Here is a 23,458-nt window from a genome sequence, read left to right on the forward strand (position 1 = left end):
AGATGGCATCCCCCGGTGGAGCGGTTTGTCCGGTCTACAAATGTGAGAGCTATTTTGATTTTATTTACAAGTTACTGACTATCTTTTTGGGGAAGATATATTGTTTTAGCCTGAACCCAGCAATATGCGCTTAGTTTAAAAAATAATAATCCTTTTTCATATTTTCTGACACAGTTAATGATTCACAGATCCCTTAAGCAACTGGGTCGTAGGGTCAACACTTCCTGTGGTGTATCTTGGTCAAGTTCAGCCTGATGACGCCTATCCATCACTAATACATTTTTTGGGCACCCCTGATCATTTTCAAGATTTTCCTTTATAAATCATTGGTTGTTCAGATCAGCAATTACAGTTAATTATATCATATAGCAGACAAACAGTGATATGAGAAGTGAAACGAAGTTCATAGGATTTACAGAAAGTGTGCAATAATTACTTGAACATAAGTAGGCAGGTGCATGAATTTGGGCACCCTTGTTCTTTTATGGAATCGAATACCTTGAGCACTAATTATTGGAACACAAAATTTGTTTGGTAAGCTCATTGACCCTTGACCTACATACACAGGTGAAGCCAATCATGAGAAAGGGTATTTAAGGCGGCCAGTTGCAAGTTGATCTCTTTGCATCTTCTCTGAAGAGTGGCAACATGGGAGCCTCAGAATAACTGTCAAATGACCTGAAAACAAAGGATGTTGAACATCATGATTTAGGGGAAGGATACAAAAAGCTAGCTCAGAGATTTCAGGTGTAAATTTCCACTGTGGGGAACATAGTGAGGAAATGACTCCAGGCACAGTTCTAGTTAAGACCCGGAGTGTCAGGCCAAGAAAAACTTCAGATAAGCTAAGGCGAAGGATGGTGAAAACTGTCAAACTCAACCCATAGACCAGCTCGGAAGACCTACAACATGATCTTGCTGCAGATGGTGTCACAGCGCATCGTTCAAATATTCAGCACACTTTGCACAAGGAGATGCTGTATGGGAGAGTAATGCGGCAAGAGCCTTTTCTCCACACATGCCACAAACAGAGTTGCTTGAGGTATGCTAAAGCACATTTGGACAAGCCAGCTTCATTTTGGAATAAGGTGCTGTGGACTCAAGAAACTAAAATTGAGTTATTTGGACATAACAAGAAGCATAGCATGGTGGAAGATGAACACAGCATTCCAAGACAAACACTTGCTACCGACAGTAAAATTTGGCGGTGGTTCCATCATGCTGTAGGGCTGTATGGCCAGTGCGGGTACTGGCAATCTTGTTAAAGTTGAAGTTTGCATGGATTCCAGTCAGTATCAGCAGATTCTTGCGAACAATGTTCTAGAATCAGTGACAAAGATGAAGTTGCGGGCCTGGATACTTCAACAAGACAACAACCCCAAACACTGCTCAAATTCTACTATGGCATTCATGCAGAAGAACAAGTACAATGTTCTGAAATGGCCATCTCAGTCCCCAGACCTGAATATTATTGAAAACTTTGGTGTCATTTAAAGCGGGCTGTCCATGGTCGGAAACCATCAAACCTGACTGAAGTGGAGATATTTTGTAAAGATGAATGGTCAAAAATAACTGCAACCAGAATCCAGACCCTCATTGAAAGCTATAGGAAACGTTTAGAGGCTGTTATTTCTGCAAAAGGAGGATTTACTAAATGTTGATGTAATTTTTCTGTTGGGGTGCCCAAATATATGCATCTGCCTACTTTTGTTTAAGCAATTATTGCACATTTTCTGTAAATCCTATAAACTTAATTTCACTTCTCAGATGTCACTGTGTTTGTCTGCAATATGATATATTTAACTGAAATTGCTGATCCGAACAACCAAGGATTTATAAAGGAAAATCTTGAAAATGATCAGGAGTGCCCAAACTTTGGAATACGACTGTATGTATGTATTATATATAATACATACATACATACATACATACATACATACATACAGACCAGCTCGGTAGCCTAGATGGTACGGCGCCCGCTCCGAGACTGGGAGGTCGCTGGTTCAAGCCTCGGCCGAGTCATACCTAAGACTTACAACATTGGTGCCCATTGCCTCCCTGCTTGGCGCTCGGCATTAAGGGTTGGAATTGGGGGGTTTGGTCACCTAATGACTCCCTACACAGCAGTTGGGTCTAAAAACCCGGCGCCGACCGAAGGCGACAAGTCACGTCGATAGCTTCGCGTGACAAAATGATTTCCGGTAAATATCATGTTGATGGTTGATACTAGCTGAATAATAATAAATAATATGTATATATACGGTGCATCCGGAAAGTATTCACAGCGCTTCACTTTTTCCACATTTTGTTATGTTACAGTCTCATTCTAAATTGTATTAATTTAATCTCTTATCTCAAAATTCTACACAAAATACTCTATTATGACAATGTGAAAAAGTTTTTTTTTTTTTTTACTTTTTTTGAATTTATTAAAAATAGAAAACTAAGAAATCACATTTCTATAAGTATTCACAGCCTTTGCTTAATACTTTGTTGATCCACCTTTGGCAGCAAGCACAGCCTCAAGTATTTTTGAATATGATCCCACAAGTTTAGCACACCTATCTTTAGGCAGTTTTGCCCATTCTTCTTTGCAATAAGTCTTAAGCTCAATCAGGTTGGATGGGGGACGTTTGTGCACAGCAATTTTCAGATCTCTCCAAAGATGTTCGATCGGATTCAAGTCTGGACTCTGGCTGGGCCACTCCAGGACATTCACGGAGTGGTTCTGAAGCCAATCTTTTGAGAGCTTGGCTGTGTGCTTTGGGTCGTTGTCCTGCTGGAAAATTAACCTTCGCCCCAGCCTGAGGTCAAGAGCGCTCTGGAGCAGGTTTTCATCCAGGATATCTCTATATATTGCTGCATTCATTTTTCCTTCTGTCCTGACTAGTCTGCCAGTTCCTGCTGCTGAAAAACATCCCCACAGCATGATGCTGCCACCACCATGCTTCACTGTAGGGATGGTATTGGCCTGGTGATGAGCGGTGCCTGGTTTCCTCCAAACATGGCGCCTGGCATTCACACCAAAGAGTTCAATCTTTGTCTCATCAGACCAGAGAATTTTCTTTCTCATGGTCTGAGAGTCATTCAGGTGATTTTTGGCAAATTCCAGACGGGCTTCCATGTTCCTTTTACTAAGGAGTGGCTTTCTTCTGGCCACTCTACCATACAGGCCTGATTGGTGGATTGCTGCAGAGATGGTTGTCCTTCTGGAAGGCTCTCCTCTCTCCACAGAGGAACGCTGGAGCTCTGACAGAGTGACGAATTTGGAGATTCATGGCAAAGGCTGTGAATACTTATGTAAATGTGATTTCTTAGTTTTCTCATCTCATCTCAACTCATTAGCTACACCGCTTATCCTCAGTAGGGTCGCGGGGGGGGCTGGAGCCCATCCCAGCAATCATTGGGCAGTGGACACCCTGAACTGGTTGCCAGCCAATCGCAGGGCACACGGGGACAGACAACCCACTCGCTCATTCACACCTAGGGACAATTTAAACCGGCCAATTCACCTGAAAAGCATGTTTTTGGAATGTGGGAGGAAACCAGAGTGCCTGGAGAAAACTCACGCAAGCACGGGGAGAACATACAAACTCCGCACAGGAAGTCTGGAGCTGGATTTGAACCCACGCAGGAGGTTCCCAAGACATGAACATGCGCTAACCACTATTAAAGTAAAAAAAAACTTTTTCACATTGTCATAATGGAGTATTTTGTGTAGAATTTTGAGATAAGAGATTAAATTAATATAATTTGGAATGAGGCTGTAACATAACAATGTGGAAAAAGTGAAGCGCTGTGAATAGGTTCCGGATGCACTGTGTGTGTGTGTATATATATATATATATATATATATATATATATATATATATATATATATTATATTCAAAAGGCTTTGACGCCACTGATTAGTAATATAAAGCTTCTGGGAATTTTTTCAGTATAATAAATCACCACTAGATAGCATATCAGACGCATGGGGGGTTACGGGGGCACAACTATAACGCCCAAAAATATTTTACACAGCACGAATGCACGTTAAACATAACCAACAGCACATACAGAATCAGGTTTTAGCATTTTATACAATAGACGGACAGATCCCTTGTAAACGCCTTTTCTTCCCTCTTGATATTGGTCAATAAGCATTTTTCCATTGATTCTGTGTTGTTGACTTGACATTCATTAAGTATATAAAAGGTGAAAATTGCTTTGTTTTTGTTTTGTTCTTTAGAATAATAAATATATTATCTTATAGATAGTGTTTTTCAGGAATGTGTTTTACGAGGAGCTTTTTTAAAGTTTAGTTTATTCTTGAATTTAGTAGTTTATTTGTTGCTGCACTGAAAAGTCAATGGGCATTTTGTTGTTTCACACAAGAATTTCAGTTCCTTGACTTTAAAGTTGCTTAATCTAAAAAGGTTAGAAGTTTAAATGAGTTAAAAGTTTATTGGGGAGTGAAAAAAGAAATATTATAATATAGTAGAAAATTATATATATTTTAAATCCCTTTGAGATTTTTTTGTGATCATGGGCTATACAAATAAACATGAATCTACATGTGGTAATCGAGTGATCAAAGGGACCCCCCAAAAACATTTTTTTTCTTTTTTTCCCCTGCTGTTTTCTTTTGACGTGTTCTTATTTTTACTAGTTTTAAACATATTTCTTCTGCTTTTTTCTTCTATTTTTCCTTCTTCGGTTCTTTATTTTCTCTTATTTTATTTCAGTTTCCCTACATTAACTTTTCTCTGGGTAGGCACAGCCCACCCACAGACCCACTCTACAAACGCTCCTGTCCTCCAGTAAGCAGCGAAGTACCCCCACCCCACCCAGCCTGCCCCTGTGAGCCAGGCCGGTCGCGCTTTCGCAAGACGGCGGCCGGTTATTACACACCGCTTTTAACTGACCGCTTCCACGGGGCGACAACCCGCCGGTGCTCGGTGCAAGTTCCACGGAAAGCCACGGAAGTCTTAACACACCCCATCCCCCGTCGATAGAACTTGCAAGCCTAAGTATCGATACAATCGGGGCCTTCGATTCGTTTAACACATCACCGGCATAGCTATACCGAGCGCAGCTCGAACATGCAGTGGACCCCTGGTAACAAGGCTTTTATCGCCGCTCTAAGCGCTTCGTTTAGCAAAATGTATAGAAAGCAATTCTTACCTTTCGCCCCAACGCCGTCCCCGAGTAGAAGTAGTAGGCTATCCCCAGTACCCACAACACCGCAAAACATAAAAATATCCTCGATTTTCTCCGCATGGCTGTCTCTCTCCTCTCTTCTGGTCCGCCTGGCGAGTGTTCGGGTCGGCTCCGCTCAGGCTACAGTGGTGGCAGTGGCGACGTCGGCGGAGGCTCGTCCCGGTGGGTTGGAGGGCGCGCAGGGCGCTTCGCCGCTTGCTTCACAGTCTTCGGTCCTCCCGAGTGGAGAGAGCAGTAAGCAGCTAGCCAAAATATAGCAACGGGGGTTAGAAGGGAAAGGCTAACCGGCTGCAATCCTGTCAAACGGCTGGATAGCAGCGTTCTGGAGGGGAGAGTTTACTATTTTTGGGCGAGTCTGGGAGTTTTTCGAAAGGAATGATTCTAGTGAGCGTCTCAAATTGCATCTCCTCCAGCAGGGAGCAATGAAGTGGATGTGCGCGTGTAGTACAGACTGGCTGCTTGCAGTGCTCTTGAGAGAACTATAGTGGCGCTAAAGAGAACCCCGGGTTGATTTAAAGGGGAATATTACGTGCACGGATCACTTAGAGCAAGATATGAAATATTGAGGCCCATGGGCCAGATTAGGCCCGCCAAAGTTTTTAATTCAGAGCGCGTCACAATACCAAAGAGAAAAATCAGCTGCATTTTGAAAAATGTAATCTCAATATTGACAAGGCCATACGGCACTCGCAAAGCAACTGGAGCAATATTACTTTCTCTATTTCTCACTCTCTTTATTGTTTTCTCTCTCTATTCTTTATTTCATTTTCTCTATCCTTTTCACATTTCCACCCTCTCTCCTCTTTTTCTGTCTCTCTTCTTCTCTGTCTCACATTTTCTTCTCTCTTTTTTCTTTCTCTACAGCTTTCTCATTTTCTCTTTCTCCATCTCCCATCTATTATTTTCTCTTTAATTTTTTCCTCTCTTTCCTTCCGTTTTTTTCTTTCACTCTTTTTCATTCTGTCTTTTTCTCTTTTGCACCATTTCCTATATTGTTCTATATTCTTCCGTCATCTCTCCCACCTTCTGTGCTGTCGTCCTCTGTGCTCCCTCTTTCTCTCACTTTTCCTTATTCCGTAAATTTTCTTTTTCTCTTTGTCTTGTTCGCTTTTATTCTGTCTTTTTCTCTTATTTTCTTTCTCTTTAATCTACTAGGCCCCCATGAGTTGTTTTTTACCATGTCAGCCCCAAGCTATAAGGAGTTTGTCGCCCTTGACTTGAAAGGACAGTGTGTGTTATTTAATGCCTCCTAGTGAATCGGAAACGTTCATGCAATAAAAAACATTGATTTGAATACTAGGTATAAGTACTTGAACTACATTACCATACCAAAGTTGATTTTTATTTAAAAAAATCCTAAGTGGAGACATTTGTATTTTTTTCATAGTGAAATCCCTACCTGGAATTCGCCACCTCGTTAATCTGGAATCTTGTTGCCACGCTGTTTTCGTTCGCATTAGACAATATAGTGCCATCTGGTGGTCAATAATTACACACTAGGGCTTTAAAGCAGAGTTGTCACTCATCTGAACTTGGGGGGCCAAATTGTAGAAAAAAATCTAATAGGGGCCCAATTAGTATATTCAAAAGCGATATAGATAGGGGAAAATACAAAGAAAGAGGATTAAAGAGAGATCAAGGGAAAAATGAGGAAAGAGAGAGAAACTCAGAGAAAAACTGGAAAAAGTAGAGAAAGGGGGAAAAAAGAGCAAGAGGGAGAGAGACACAGAAAGAAAAAAAGAGAAATAGGAGAAAAAGACAGAGGGAGAAAGTGAAGAAATTAAACAAAGGAGAAATAGACAGAGGAAGAGAAAGGGAATAATAGAAAGAAGCAGAGAGTAAGAGAGAAAATGAGACATATAGAAGACATAGACATAGAAAAATGTGTGAGAGAGAGTGAGAGAGAAAGGAAGACGATTAGAGACAGGGAGAATTTGAAAAGAAAATTGAGGAAAAAAAAGAAGAGACCGAGAGGTGACGAGAGAGAGAGAGGGCAGCACGGCGGCGTGGTGGTTAGCGCATGTGCGGCACAGTTCTGAGGTAATGGGTTCAAATCCAGCTACCAACCTTCCTGTGCGGAGTTTGCATGTTCTCCCCGTGTTGCGTGGGTTTTCCTCCCACATTCCCAAAACATGCATGTCTGGTGAATTGTCCCTAAGTGTGAATGAGCGAGCATATTGTCTGTCCCTGTGTGCCCTGCGACTGGCTGGCAACCAGTTCAGGGTGTCCCCTGCCCACTGCCCAAAGATGGCTGGGATGGGCTCCAGCACCCCCGCGACCCTACTGAGCATAAGTGGTACAGATAATGGATGAATGGAGGTGACGAGAGAAAGCCAGAGGGAAAGAGTCAAAGAGAAAAAATAGACAGGAGAAAGAGAAGAAATAGAGGCGGCTAAAAAGAGCAAGAGGAAAAAGATGGAGGGACAGTGCAAAAGAGTATGAGAAAGAGAAGAGAGAAATACTGGTCCAGATGCTTTATGAATTGTACCTGGCTTTGATAGCATCTAGTGGACATATTTGAAACTGCAAGTCATTCATTTGGACAGGTAACTTAAAATTAGTTTTACCTGGTTATATCAGTATCAGAAATTATTTTTCCCCATTTTATTAACACTCCACTTATTGAAACATGAATTGTTTGTACATGATTCAATTGTTTGTTTGTTTGTACATGATTCAAATTGAATCTTTTCTTCCGGCGCCGTCACGAATGGCAGCCACTCCAGCAGCTCCCGTGTTATTTTCGATTGTTCTCGATTGTTCTCAGCTCAGGGATGCTACTGGAAATGTGAATTTCCCTTCGGGGATACACAAAGTATCTATCTATCTATCTATCTATCTATCTAGAGAAGCATACGAGAAAAATAGATAGATAAACATCTTATCGTGGGCCTAATCCGGCCCACTGGCCGCATGTTTGACACACATGTCATGGTAGTTGAAAAAAAAACCATTAAAAATGATTTGAATAATCTAAACATGTGAACTGTCAAATTAACAAGTATGTTCTAAAATAATCATAAGTCAAAAAATGTGTACGTATTTGACATAACACAAGGCTAACCAAGAGGAAGATTCATAATTGTCCATCATCTTGCTGAGAAAGGTGCTCCAAAACATCAAAAAATACATTTCTGAAACGATCCATTTAGTTAACTGTTGTCATTCCAATGATTTATTGCAACATCAACTTCATTAGCAAAAGAAAATCTTGTTAGGGAACCTACTTAAAGCCCACAGATAAAGATTACCAGTTAACCCCTTAACAATACTGTGAAATTTGCCTAAAATCCCAATCCAAGACATAACCAAAGTAAATTGAATGCTGTTCTTGAACCGATAGGAGAATATGGACGCCTTTAGTCTCTTTTGAAAGGTAACCCTCTCAAGTTTCGTCCCAAACTGAAAAAAATACTGCAAGTACTAATAACAGTGACTAATCTAAGTTAGGACACACATGAATAGGCTTTTATTCTCGCCTCAATTTTTTTTATTTTCTTTTTTTTTTTTGCAAACACATACCTGCAGATGAGTGTAAAATGGGCATTTTAGCTGGAAAACAGGTGAGACAATAGCTTGAAACCTTACCTGGTACTTTGTCAAATTTGATAACAATCTGAAAATATAAACATTGTATACAGTTCTACACATTTGTTTGAAGGGATGTCAAGGCGTTTCCAAAAGTGGCCATTTGGAGACGACGAGTGCACATTTTGAACTCGTCATATCCTTAATCCCAAGAGTTTAGGCTTTCAAACGATACGTGATAGTTACGGGCTCCTCGGCTGGAATTCCTAAAGCGTGTGCAGAGTGTTGTAGATGAGTGGTTTTATGTGTGTTGATGATGTAAGTGGTGACGCGAGAAGAACCGCGAAAAATGTATAACACGTGACTGACCCAGGAAATTATTTCCTAGCTTTGAGTAGATCAAAATAAAAGGGGCAAGGAGATGCCCCCAGAGTTAAAAGCCCCACTTTTCAGCACTGGAAATACTTCAAATATGTGCTTTCAATTCTTTACAAACTTGCTATCACACTTTTATGTAGCTTTAAAATTGTTGTTTTCAAAAGCAGATGAAATTCTCTGCAAAAAGACATTGCCTGGCTACAAAACCTTTAGAAAAAAATATTGTTTTTAAATAAAAACGAATAAGCACTTTATTTTACCTCGTTTTTCACCTTTTGCATATGCACAAATTAACACAGAAAAATTCATAGTACACTCTTAATACATTCTTCAAATATTTTTTTCATATTCAGAACGTATTTTACACAAGCATGTGATACATTTTTCTGTCCCTATGATGACCTAGTTGAGAAAATGAATAATATTGAAGCCCCTACGTGTGTGTGTGGAAAATTTCCCCTGAGGGCTTCACTGCTTTATAGGGCTTCATTTTGTCATCAAGAATATGTGGCATGACGTATTTCAGTGACTGGATAATACAGACTAGTCTTTGCTTCTCAACAGCCTGACATAAGGCAGGCTGTCCAAAGTCGGGCGTGGGCTTTTTCGCAAGACCCCACGAGTAAAATGAAAATGCTACAAAGGAGAGCTATAGGGTGGCGACGTTGATCGTCAAGCACAGCAGACCTTTCACGGAGGGTCAATTAATTAAAGACTGTTCAAAGAATGCCAGGATGAATTGTAGGCCCTCACATATTTTCAGCTTTCTGAAAAGGTTGGAAACCCCTGTGTTAAAGGGTTAAAAACTGGACTTAAATTATTATTATTTTGGTGACTTATACTGCGCCCAGGAAAATCAAGTCCAAAAAGTAACCATGATTTTGCTCATTTGAGTATAGACATGATGATTCAACATGTAAAAAAAAAAAAAGAAAAAAAAAAAGAAAAATACATAATTAGTCTGAAAGATATCTCACAATAACAGGGTCCCCTGAATTCTGAGTATGTTATGTTCTTTCAAACGGTGTATTTGTCCTCTCCTTGTATCTGGGGTTTGTGGTAGTGATTATAACTACTGTAGAGCTCGTTAAACACCTCACGGACTCCAGTCTGCAAGACCGTTGTCAGGAACTTGATATCCTGCTCTGGGCACAAGTCCAGTATTTGGTAAATTCCCTCTGTTAGGTGCAGCTTGATATCTGGCCGCAGAGTAACCTGAAAAGACAAGATACAATTTTTAATCCAAGAGAAATGTGGAAAGACTTTGAAGGAAGACAACACTCAAAGACAAGCTTCTATATGGAAGGTTCGTAGACCTTTTTCATGGCCATATTTTAACACTTTTCAAGCACTTCCAAAGACAATTTTTTTTAATTTTTCCTATACCATCAAATACACTGCTAAAGGATCTCAGATGATCTGTGTCTAAATTGGTTTAAATAAAAAAACATTTTTGGTTTGTTTTGCATTATATCATTTATTTAGTACACTGCTTAGTTATTTCAATTTATATTTTATTGTTTTTCATTTTAAGAAATTTTGAGTTGTTGTTTGACTTTAAATCTGTTCAGTGTGTAAAAAGTTAAAATTGTTTAAAATGTTATGATTTTTTTGGGGGTAGATCTGTGAATATTTTAATATATACGTCATGTGTTTTGCAGGAATGCACTGCAAAAATAAAAAAATCTGAAGAGTCGTTTGGTAGCCAAAAGAGCCCAGCTTTTTGCCTCGAGCTGAGCCAAAATAGCGGTGTTCTAAATGGAGCAACCATTTCAAGCACTTTCAGGCACTTCACAAAAATCAAGCATTTTCTGACCTTGAAAACAACAATAACATTGAAGAATATTAATCATTTCAATCACTTGTACGACTGGAAATAGTGTATATGTTGCAGGGCGGACCGTACAGTTTACACCTGTGCCTTTCACTCCAGCCTGAAAGTATTTTTTCAACTTTTTTCCAGGGATTCTGTGTGGTTGACATTACATTTGTTGCGTATGCAAAGCTTTTCCATTTCCATTTGTCAACAGGAAACCTTGACCCAAAGTCAGTTGTTAAAAAGATAGATAAACAGTCAAATCACATCTGCTATTTGTCAAATGGAAACAAATCATTACAGGCAGGAATGGAATGATCATGATGGATGTCGTTAGGTACAACAACCAGTGCTTTAAAAAGAAATAGTGATGTCAAGGATACTCATTCACCAACACTAAAAGTAAGACTGTTCCTGCCAAATTCCCCTGTGGGCTTAACTAAATAGACTTAATTTTGGCGGAAGTAGCATGTTCTTGTTGAAAGTTTGGCCAAATTCCACTAATTTTAGCTGATCTGCAATGGCTCCAGGTCAGCTAAAGATGTGATTTAAAGGTTCTGTTGATATTATAAAAATTTTTGAATGGACTCACACCCTCATATCTTTCTGAATGTATGTATAACCTAGAGCCAACAACAAAAAAACGACCACGGCAACAAACAGAAACCACATGTCATGTTTACTCGTATAGCCCTTTATCACAAGGTGTCTCAAAGGGCTGTAAAGACCACACACTATTGCAAACCACAGACTATTATCACAACATCCCCTGATCTAAAACCTACAAGAGGGCAAGGAAAAACTCAAAAACTTCAACATGAGGAAAATTAAAATTGGTGTTGTTGGTGTTTGGTTCATCATATAAATTTCCTACAAATGCGACCAATATTTGGGATGCAACCCACATATGTTTTTTTTACTTATTATGCATTTTCTGGCTGACTTATAATTCGAAAAATAAGGTATATCAAGACATGACTTTTAAATCTTGAGTAAATCACGAATATCTTCTGTATCTGAAGAATACCTGTGTAAATACTTCAGAGAAAAAGCTCTCCCGATATAGGTGTTGGGTAAAAATGACAGTAATATGTAGTTTATCTTTGCAGTTGCAGTAAGTTCTTCCTTTTACAACTTATCACCAGGATATTCTACTTTAATTTTTTTCATGGCCCATAATCAATTTCAAATATCGATATGAAATCCTTGCACCAATACGTACACATTTCATAATGCCCTGTTCATTGTAGCATAATCATGTCCTCTCAGGCGCGACAGTTAGAGGGCACTGACGTTTCATAGGACAATGCCATACAAACTAATAACAGCTGCTGTTTATCACAAGGGAAAAATAAATGCAACGGTAAATCAAAGCCACCAGAGAACAGTGTCAGCGTCGTTTTTAAGTAGACTTGTTGAGAAACATCTATCTAGCAAAGCCATATCCCCCTAATGGGAGGTGGCTAGAGTCAAGAACACACTTACGTTTACAAAACATAATTCCACTTTGCTTTTCCCAACCTGACATCGAACATTAAGCCCACAGCACAAAAGGGGGAGTTGCTGTGCCATGCAATCATACATCAGCAGGGAGGCGTGGCAACAATTCAACGCATTTACAAGCACTTCACCAAAATTTAATAACTTTTCAACCCTTGAAAACATAAGATTAAAATTCAAGCATTTAAGGATTTCCAGCACCCATATGAACCCTACATTTGACTTGTGTTTTGTGGCTTTTCCCAACTTGTTGAGTCTTTGCCCGTACGTTCCATTGTCCTCAATTCCATGGTGATAATTCTCTTGCAAAAAAGTCCGACTCAAGGAGGTGTCCTTGTAAATACAGTTGGGAAAGGGAACACGGCCATGTCCACAAGCCAGACTTGACTCATGGCGCAACTTTAACCAACATCAAGGCAAAAACTTAATCCCACAACACGGAGCTGAAGTAATCCATAGCAACTTTACGCGGATTAATTTAACCCCTTTTGTTCCTGTAAAATTCACATGAAATCCCAATCCAAGACGCACCTCTAAGTAAATTGAATGCTTTTCTTTAACCATTTGGAGAATATTTTTTAAAAGGTAAGACTCTGAAGTTTTGTCCCAAATTAAAATAATCACTGCAAGTGCTACTAACATTGTGTGATCAGAGTTGGACCAACATTAAAATAATGCTTTTATTTTTGTCTGAATTTTTATTTTTTTTTGCAATATAATGCCTGTAGATGAGTGTAGCATTGGCATCTTGACTGAAGAACAGGTGAGAGAATAGCTCAAAGCCTCACCTGGTACCTTGTCAAATTTGATCACAATCTGAAAACTAAATGCATTATACACATCTTTTGAAGGGTAGGTTTAGAAGTTTACAAAAGTGTCCATTTGGGGACAACCAGTTTTAAACACTAAAACATTTGCAATTGTGTATTTTACTTTGGCCATTTATTTCACATTGTGAAAGAGTTTTAAAGGTTCGACTTCTCTTTCCCAAAGTCAATCAATGATTCCGCACACTTGCTCGTAATAATTGCACGTAAAAAATAATCACGAATTACAATGCGCATGTTTTTTTTGTTTTGATTTGAATACACCCGCGAAAAATGGCATAAAATTATGTCAGGAATTTCAATGCTAACCAATGCGTCAATCATCATTCAAGTCGGTTACTACTGGCTAAAGACATTAGGAGCTACAGGAGGCGATCTCTCTAACATGCATGTATATGCTAATGTGAACTGTGAAAAACCACCTGCTATTGGCTGAGAGTGGTGTCAATTAAAAGGTCAAGTGTTTTAGACTGATTTTGATGTCTTGTGATGAGTAGATGTGGCATAATATTTCGGTGACTGGTGACATTGTACAGAAACTTATTTGTTTATCAACGTTCCAATGGCCTGTTAAGCGGTTAAACAACTGTGACAGAAAAAGAAAATTTTCTAGTCTTTTTCTTAGTGTCAGAATCTCCCTGCTATATTAAATATTAATGTGAGTTGACAGGGTTAAATGACTGGAAAGGCTGAGATGTTACCACCTTGTTGGTGTGTCTGTGTGTGTGTGTGTGTGTGTGCCACTCACATCTGAACCAACAGTTGACACTGATGAAAGATTGTTTTGGATTGGTGGATATTTATGACATTTCTCACCCTTTAAAGCACTTTTTCAAAGCTAATAGTGAAAGCTAAATCACTGTAATCACTCATTTATACAGTATATGTTTGCCCCCTCGAGTACCTTTTGCAGCTCTGTGACGTATTGAGCCACCATGAAGGCAGACATTGTGGTAAAGTTCTCAGATATGGCAGCAATGTGCGAGTACATCCTTTCCACCAGCCGAGAGCACTGCAGATACATTTCACTTCCTCCGTCTGCGAACATATACAGTATTCATTAACCTGCAAGTCAATATGTTAAGTACAACTACACCGCCAGCCGGCTGCCTGTTGTAAAACAAGCTCGAATGTATCCAAAGCAAAGTCATAAATCATAGGAAGAAATTGGGTCAATTAAAGCAGTGGATGCAGGGTTTGTGGAAAAATTATACAGGACTAATAAAAACATAGTGGTTTTTAGTTCACCAAACGATCGCCTGGGGTGTTTGGAGCAGTGTGTCAGCATTCTATTTTGATTTTGGTCCTTTTAAAATATACAAACTGCCAAGTCGCATATCATCGCGTCTTGCTGTCGGTGCTGACACTTTTAGACCAGACTTCAAAGACTAATAAAGTAATTGTATTAAAAAATATCACATAAGCAATAAGAAGAATGGATTCAACATTTGTTCAAATTGTGTTTTATTTTTAAATCAAATGAATTGATGAGCACAAAAAAATGAGCTGCAGTTTGAAATATGTCCACTTGATGTTGACAAAGCCAGGTGCCACCCCCAAAGCAACTTGAGCAACATTACTTTCTATCTCTTTCACTCTTCCTCGCTCTCCTTTTCTTTCGCCCTCTCTCTTAATATGACTGTCTCTTTCAGCCTGTTTTCTCTCTCTCTCTCTCTCTCTCTCTCTTTATATGACTGTCTCTCTTTATGCCTCTCTCTTTCTCACTCTCTATTTTCTCTCTCTCACTTCCGTTCTTTATATTACTGCCACTTTCTGTCCCTCTCTCTTCTTATTCCCCCTCTATTTATTCTCTTTTTTACTTTTCTCTCTTTCACTATATATATATTTCACTTTCTCTATGACTCTCTCCCCCTTTTCTATCACTTCTTTTTCTTTCTCACTCACTCTTTTCTTTCTCAATTTATCACCGGATCTCTTTTCCCACACTTTTCTCACTCCTTTTTTTTCATTCTCACGCTATATCACTGTCTATCTCTTTGTCCCGTCTTTCTCCTCTCTATCTAATTTACTACTCCAGTTCCCGTGAGTTTTTCACTATGTGGCCCCCGAGCCCAGATGAGCTTGACACCCCTGTCATAAAGTATGTAACCCTTAATTTTAAAAATGAGGATAATGCTCCATTGGCTTCCAAAATAACCAAATATTTTTATTTTTGATAATGCTTAACCCTGCAACAATCCTGTAGAATTCACCTAAAATCCCAATCCAAAATGTACCCAAAGTAAACTGAATGCTGTTCTTGAACCGTTAAGAGAATATGAACGGTGTTGGTCTCTTTTGAAACGTAAGACTCTGAAGTTTTGCCCCAAACTCACTTCAAGTGCTACTAGTGGAAATACACAAAAAATGTTTTTTACTCTTGCCTGTTTTTTTTTTTTAACAATAAATGACTACAGATGATGTAGCACGGGCATCTTAGCAGAAAACAGGTGAGACAATAGCTTTAAGCCTTACGTGGTACCTTGTCAAATTTGATCACAATCAGAAAGGTGTCAGTTGAAAGAGGAAGGTTAACGACCATAATCGGGACTCAGTTTACAATCATATTTAATTACAAAGGGACTTTGGGAGTGAAATTATCAAATTTCAAGAAGTCACACTAAGCAAGAAGGTTTTTTAGGTGGATTTATGTATTTTTTATATATTTGGTTTTGAAGTAAACAATTTACATGGTTGGATTCTATGGATTGTCCTTGATGTAACAAAGTCATTTTCACGGACATTAAAAAAATTGGAAGATGGCCAGAGGAGGAATGGTGAGTTACTTCGGCTTTAGTTTTCAGGTATGTTGTTCCAGACTAAACGTGATTTTTTTTCTGTAATGAGTATATTTTGAAAGGGTCATCATATAGTGAATTCCAAAAATTTAAACTTTCCATTGATTCGTGGCATTACATATTCCAGTGACTGGTGACATCGTACAGACGCGTATGTTTATCAACCTTAAATGGTTAAATACACCTTTGCTAATCTGGAAGGTACCGTAACAGAACTCAGTATTTTTAAGGGTAGTGAAACATGTTTAGAACTGGCACTAAAAATATCCGAGCACTTTATTATGACTTCGAAAGATGTGATCTGCCATTTTGTCCGGACATTTATTTTCTTAGTATTACAGTACCAGCCCTCTCAGGGTTCTTTATCTTAATCTTGGCTGCGTGTAAAACCTACACACGCACGCACAGTATAAAACCGAATTTTCACGACCATAGGGCACACCTATTTCTGTATTTAACACTAAACAAATGGCGCATGACACAATTGGCCGCGGGAGCCTCCTGCTTGGGGCTGAGTTACAACCACACAGACAAGCATACAAGTGTGCGTGTTTAAAAACATTACAACGGAAGCAAAACTGAGATTCACTGTGGTTTAATCTAGTATCTATTATGAAGTGGGGCAGCAGCTGAGTGGTTAGCACATTCGCGGCACATTTCTGAGGTCATGATTCCTTCCTGTGTGGTGTTTGCATGTACTAAGTGGGTTTCCTCCAGGCACGCCAGTTTACTTCCACATTCCAAAACCATGTATGTCAGGTTAATTGGCTGGTCCAAATTGTCCCTAGGTGTGGATGAGCGAGTAAGTATTCTGTCTCTGTGTGCGACTGGCTGGGAACCAGTTGAGGGTGTCCCCTGCCCACTGCCTGAAGATATCTGGAATGGGCTTTTGCACCCCGACAACCCTACTGAGAATAAGCGGATGGATGATTACACACGCATAAAACAAATTTCAAAATGAGAGCTGGTGCAAAACAGTCTGGCACTCACATTATTTTACCGGTAATCCATAACATAACTGGCAAAAATACTCATCCTCAGTTTCTGACTACAACAGCTTTGAAAAATCTCCAAAAACGATTCCCTTTCTTTTTCATTTAGTTACTTTTTTCGAAAGTCCCGGCAGACATTTTAGCCCAGGCGTCGACAATCCATTGTTTTCATTATAATCTGCTGGAAGTTTCTGAACCACCAGGTCCAGGTGGAAAAATTACACTTTTTCCTATAGCTAAAGCACCTAGACGATAACTTTTAATTTGTTAGCAACCATGAGTACTCTGCTAACAGTGGACGCATTGTTTGTGACGTCAAGTTTCCTCTTCTGCTTGTAGGAAATTTGTTTGGGAGAAAGCTTTTAAGTCACAGGAGATCACATCCGAGTCACATTTAGTTGGAAATGAGAAATATCTCACACAATCTGATTTTGCACTCAATTTCTTTATATTAAGATGGGAAAAATGTACCTGTGTCATTAGATCCTCTCTGCTGACCTTCTTGCATGATGGAAGCTACTAAACGGTAAAAGACATTCAAGAAAGATGACATGGCGTTCAGCATCACCTGAATGAAACAAAGCACAGAAAACGATGCCCTTATAAAATGAAAATATAAGGATGTAATACATATGGTAAACTTGCTTTATATAGTTTAATTGCTTTATATAGTTTGATCATCATCATGGAGTGTGCAAAACGTCATTAAAAAAATTCCAAAGACTGAGTGATAAGGTTGAGTAGCTCTGATTTATGATAGGAGATGTATTTAAGATCCTTTACTGGCACTCCCTTTATCAAGGAATACTGAATCCATATTTCTGCTTTTCAGTTGTAAACTTTCATGTATTCATTCTGCTCGCATATGAAACATACTAAATAGTGACAACTTTTCCTTATTTTATCATAACCATTCAGATGCAATGCATTTTTGCCCATGCTAAGTAAATGTAATGGGCTCTGATAAAAAGGACCTTGTGGGTGCAAAAATGACAATTGAGACTCTTACATCAATTTTGTCACTTATTTGTCTTAAGATTATGAGGGACTCTTCTTATCATAACCACCAAAAGAATATCAGTCTGTGTCCGTTTCTTCTCCAGCGCCATCACCACCCTAAACAAGCGTGCAAAACTGAAAGAATATGTCTTGCAAAACATTTGGGAATTTTTGCTGCTGCTAAATGTTAATGAACTTTTCATTGCACTACTGTAACAATGCACTTTTTTGATAACATTATGACAACTTAGAACAGCTTCTGGGCACTGCGTTGTAAGTATTTTTGCCTATTTATCCTGACTCTCTTTTATTTTTCTCTTTTAAGTCTTTATTGCGTGTTTTTCCAGGAGATCCATTTCTGATGTTGTTACATGTTCCACTACGTTGCTGTTAATGACAATAAAGACAATTAAATTAATTACCTTCAAAATAAAACACTGATTTAAAAAAGCGTTTTCTCTCCAGACAAGTTGATCCTTGCAAGCTATCCGCATAGGTTACAGATTTTAGTGGGTCGGCTATGCAGAAAATGTGTGCAATGCAGCACCGGCGGGAAGAGGTGCCCTTGCTGAAATGACGCCATTTATCTGTGTTAAACTGTGTAGACCTGGCGGATGTGTCATCAACAAAATAGATGGGAAAACGGTGTGCAGTTTACGTGACTTTACTGGCTGCTTGAACAATTTGTAATGGATACAGCAGTATATGATCAACCTATATATTATATGACTACAATGTCATTGTAAAGAGACTAGTTCCTTTTGAACGCAACTCCTCGCTTCTAACTTTTAAGTACTTCAGAAGCTTAAACACCATACTATTATTTTTCTGTGCTTTTCTTTATAAAACACTGGATTCAAATAATAATCTCTTTTTCATAACCACATAAACTCTGGCAATTAGCTCAGTTATCCTGAATACTAAACTAACTAAACTAGGCGAAAATTCCGATCTCTATGGAGACTGTCGCCCTAAATCAGGATAGAGGTGTTCTTGGACATCTGGAATCTGTATTGGAGTAGAAACTGGGTTATTAGTGACTGGAGCAGTCTCCACATTCAGTTAATCTGAAGGTTCATCTGGTTTGAACGATGCAGGGTCCTCAGACCTGTCTGGGTCGTCTGCATCACAGGATTGGTAGTTTCTGGTCAACTGATGGATTCCTGCAGTTTTGGAAACAATCTCTCCAGTTTGCCACTTCTGATTCCCATGACGATAATCTCTGGTGAGAACAAGTTGACCCACATTGAAGGTTCTCAGTGGCGATTGCTTTTTCATCTGGCTGCTTTGTTTCTTTCACAATTCCCTGTGCAGGTCTGGTCTCATGAGGTCCAGACAGGATCTTAAGGATCTTGCCATGGATAGCACAGACAGTGTTTCTCCTGTGGCTGAATGTTCAGTGTTGCGGTAGTTAGTACAATAGGAAGTTGGCCAGTTTCTCCAATAAGGACATTTTGATGTTTGCCATGGGTATCCTGGATCACTTAAATGTTTGGACGAATCGCTTTGTGAGTCCATTTTTTCCGGGGTGAAATTGCACGGTGGTAATGTGTTTGATTTCCCTACATAAACATTTAAAATTCTTCGGAGGTAAACTGGCTACCGTTATCGCTGACGAGTTGCTGAGGGTGTCCAGCACGAGCAAGCAGCACAAAAAGAGCTTCAATGGTTCCTGTAGATGTTGCGCTCTTCATATGTAACACTTCAGGCAATTTAGAGTATGCATCAACGACTATCAGGAACATTCCGTCAAGAAAGGGACCAGCCTGGTCCATGTGAACTCTCTTCCACAGTCGAAGGCCACTCCCAGGTGTGTGGTAGAGCAACATGTGGTTCACGCTAGGGCTGCACGATTTTGAAGAAAAAAAAGAACTAATAGCGATTTCGATGTAATTTTCAATTTTTTTTAATTAAGTACATTTTCTGAGCTAATTTTGTTTTTGTTAATACTCAACCATAGTGAAATGCTAAACCTAGAGAAAACAGCACCATCTTCTGGCAAGCTTTGTTAGGGTTGCTTTCTGTTGACCTTTTTTTACTTTTCTATTCTTCAATCAATAGAAGTATCTACTCGCCTATGAAATCCACTAGATATAACTTCAAGCTCATTAAAGTAGTGGTCTAGACAATTTTCAAAATAAAACATCACAAAACAACATTTCAATTATTCATTTTTACATATCTTTATACCAAACAAAGTCAACCTCTAACATACAGTGCATCCGGAAAGTATTCACAGCGCTTCACTTTTTCCACATTTTGTTATGTTACAGCCTCATTCCAAATTGTATTAATTTAATCTCTTATCTCAAAATTCTACACAAAATACTCCATTATGACAATGTGAAAAAGGTTTTTTTTTTTTTTACTTTTTTTGAATTTATTAAAAATAGAAAACTAAGAAATCACATTTACATAAGTATTCACAGCCTTTGCCATGAAGCTCAACATTGAGCTCAGGTGCATCTTTTTTCCACTGATCATCCTTGAGATCTTTCTACAGCTTAATTGGAGTCCACCTGCAGTAAATTCAGTTGATTGGACATGATTTGGAAAGGCACACACCTGTCTATATAAGGTCCCACAGTTGAGTGTGCATGTCAGAGCACAAACACCAAGCATGAAGTCAAAAGAACTGTCTGTAGACCTGCGAGACAGGATTGTCTTGAGGCACAAATCTGGGGAAGGATACAGAAATATTTCTGCTGCTTTGAAGGTCCCAATGAGCACAGTGGCCTCCATTATTCGTAAACGGAAGACATTTGGAACCACCAGGACTCTTCCTAGAGCTGGCCGGCCTTCTAAACTGAGCGATCGGGGAAGAAGGGCCTTAGTCAGGGAGGTGACCAAGAACCCGATGGTCACTCTGTCAGAGCTCTAGCGTTCCTCTGTGGAGAGAGGAGAGCCTTCCAGAAGGACAACCATCTCTGCAGCAATCCACCAACCAGGCCTGTATGGTAGAGTGGCCAGACGAAAGCCACTCCTTAGTAAAAGGAACATGGAAGCCCGTCTGGAATTTGCCAAAAAGCACCTGAATGACTTTCAGACCATGAGAAACAAAATTCTCTGGTTTGATGAGACAAAGATTGAACTCTTTGGTGTGAATGCCAGGCGCCATGTTTGGAGGAAACCAGGCACCGCTCATCACCAGGCCAATACCATCCCTACAGTGAAGCATGGTGGTGGCAGCATCATGCTGTGGGGATGTTTTTCAGCAGCAGGAACTGGCAGACTAGTCAGGATAGAAGGAAAAATGAATGCAGCAATATATAGAAATATCCTGGATGAAAACCTGCTCCAGAGCGCTCTTGACCTCAGGCTGGGGCGAAGGTTCATTTTTCAGCAGGACAACGACCCAAAGCACACAGCCAAGATCTCAAAAGATTGGCTTCGGAACCACTCCGTGAATGTCCTGGAGTGGCCCAGCCAGAGTCCAGACTTGAATCCGATCGAACGTCTCTGGAGAGATCTGAAAATGGCTGTGCACAAACGTCTCCCATCCAACCTGATTGAGCTTGAGACTTATTGCAAAGAAGAATGGGCAAAACTGCCTAAAGATAGGCGTGCTAAACTTGTGGGATCATATTCAAAAAGACTTGAGGCTGTATTTGCTGCCAAAGGTGGATAAACAAAGTATTAAGCAAAGGCTGTGAATACATATGTAAATATGATTTCTTAATTTTCTATTTTTCATAAATTCAAAAAAGTAAAAAAAAAAAAAAAAATCACATTGTCATAATGGAGTATTTTGTGTAGAATTTTGAGATAAGAGATTAGATTAATACAATTTAGAATGAGGCTGTAACATAACAAAATGTGGAAAAAGTGAAGCGCTGTGAATACTTTCCGAATGCACTGTATATACCATTTGAAAAAAGGAAATAATGAACTCCTGAAAAAAAAAAAATCAAGGACATTTACACGGTATAAAAGATCAAATGTACGCACTTAAAATAACCCACACCAAACAAAGTAAACAAAAATAAATTATGCACACTATAAAAAGGTAAATATTGCACATTAAAAATAATCCACATACTTTTAAGGCCGTAAACATAACATGTCTGAAGTTAGTGTAACATAAAATTTACCATGTGCTACTGCAGCATGTTCATCAGTGCAAGAAAGGTATCCCAGTATTAATTCAAACCCACCATTCCTGCTAACTTATTAACACTACTGCTACTACTATTATTTACTCTAATTATCACATTTCACTTATTAACTTGCATAAATATAAAGTGTTACCTGTAATTGATAATGCAGTTTTGGGGTCGGACACTATCAGACATTTTTAGCTTAAGTCACAGCATTGGTTATTTCTTTTTTGTACGGCGTGAAGGGCGCAAATGCTGCTTTGATGGAGGTTTGTTTACCTCCCAGTTCACTTTTAGATGCACCTTCTTCGTCTTTTACTTTTAATCCTTTTGGCATGTTGTATATTGTTATTTGTGACATTTTTAAGGTGCTGGTACAAGTTATTTGTGTTTCCTCTGGACCTAGCGACTACACGAAAGCAAATACTGCAACGGGGGCGTTTTTTTCTGTTCCACGTTCGCTTCGTCGAAACCAAAATAGGTCCATACAAGTGATGTCCCGCCCTTCTTTGGTGCACGATTCGTTTCCTTCTCGTTTGTTGACTCTGGGACTATGCTTACGGAGTCCACCATGACACTCAATGAGCTCACACGGTGGGTGTGGCATAGTGTGGTGCTTGCAAACTTTAAATGGCGTTTATTGGCTTGTGCTATAATTAAAACCTTCCTCTGATTGGTCGGCGCTTTAAAAACTCGAACAATAACAATTGTGGTTGGCCAAAACTCCATCACTCACTACAAAACCTTGAAAAACCGCAGTGCTTTGCGGTTTCACAACTGTTCTATGTCACATCGTGATGTCGATTCTATTTCGGTTATTCGTGCAGCCCTAGTATACGCTGAGTATGCTGACATCCTGAGCATGTCTTTGTGAGGTCTTCAATTTCATGGTCAATACCAGGCCACCAGACATGGCTTCTGGTCAGGTTCTTCATTTTAACTAAGTCTATACGACCATCGTGAAGAGACTCCAAGACTCTGTGTCGAAGCTTTGGTGGTATGATGACTCTCGTGCCCCACATGGTACAACCTTGGCATACAGGCAACTGGTGTTGCATATTCTGGTAGGTCGGCATTGTCCTCATGAGGCCATCCCTTCCCTGTCAAGTCGTAAACTCTCACCATTGTAGGGTCACGTCCCGTTTCATCTTCACCTCCAGACAAGTGAAAGGTAGGTTCTTTGTCAGTGTCATGTGAAAGAGTTCAGTCAAATCTGAAAATGCATGCGTGTCACCTGACTCATGGGTAAGGCAAGAAAGACCTTCCGCATTTCCGTGAAGCTTTGTGCCTTTGAATTCGATTGTGTAATCATGAGCTC

At 39.4% G+C, this 23,458-nt stretch overlaps 2 protein-coding genes across 6 annotated transcripts in view; both read right to left on the reverse strand.

Moving 5' to 3' along the window:
* Positions 1-5,667, reverse strand: part of galnt2 (UDP-N-acetyl-alpha-D-galactosamine:polypeptide N-acetylgalactosaminyltransferase 2) — a 181,643-nt gene extending 175,976 nt beyond the window's left edge. Inside the window, exon 1 of the mRNA XM_088334829.1 lies at positions 5,170-5,667. Within this exon, the coding sequence (XP_088190955.1) occupies positions 5,170-5,265 (96 nt within the window). The 5' untranslated portion in view covers positions 5,266-5,667. The remainder of the gene's footprint in view (positions 1-5,169) is intronic.
* A 2,762-nt stretch (positions 5,668-8,429) lies between these two features.
* urb2 (URB2 ribosome biogenesis homolog) overlaps positions 8,430-23,458 on the reverse strand; it is a 41,747-nt gene continuing 26,718 nt past the window's right edge. For all 5 annotated transcript variants that reach the window (XM_088334836.1, XM_088334838.1, XM_088334835.1 and 2 more), the window contains 3 exons: positions 17,516-17,612; positions 14,159-14,292; positions 8,430-10,326 (listed from right to left, as the gene is read on the reverse strand). In XM_088334836.1, the coding sequence (XP_088190962.1) occupies positions 10,129-10,326; positions 14,159-14,292; positions 17,516-17,612 (429 nt within the window). In that variant the 3' untranslated portion in view covers positions 8,430-10,128. The remainder of the gene's footprint in view (positions 10,327-14,158; positions 14,293-17,515; positions 17,613-23,458) is intronic.

The sequence above is a fragment of the Urocampus carinirostris genome, chromosome 4 (assembly GCF_059441175.1).
Source record: "Urocampus carinirostris isolate Australia breed hairy pipefish chromosome 4, RoL_Ucar_1.0, whole genome shotgun sequence".
NCBI classification, from domain to species: domain Eukaryota; kingdom Metazoa; phylum Chordata; class Actinopteri; order Syngnathiformes; family Syngnathidae; genus Urocampus; species Urocampus carinirostris.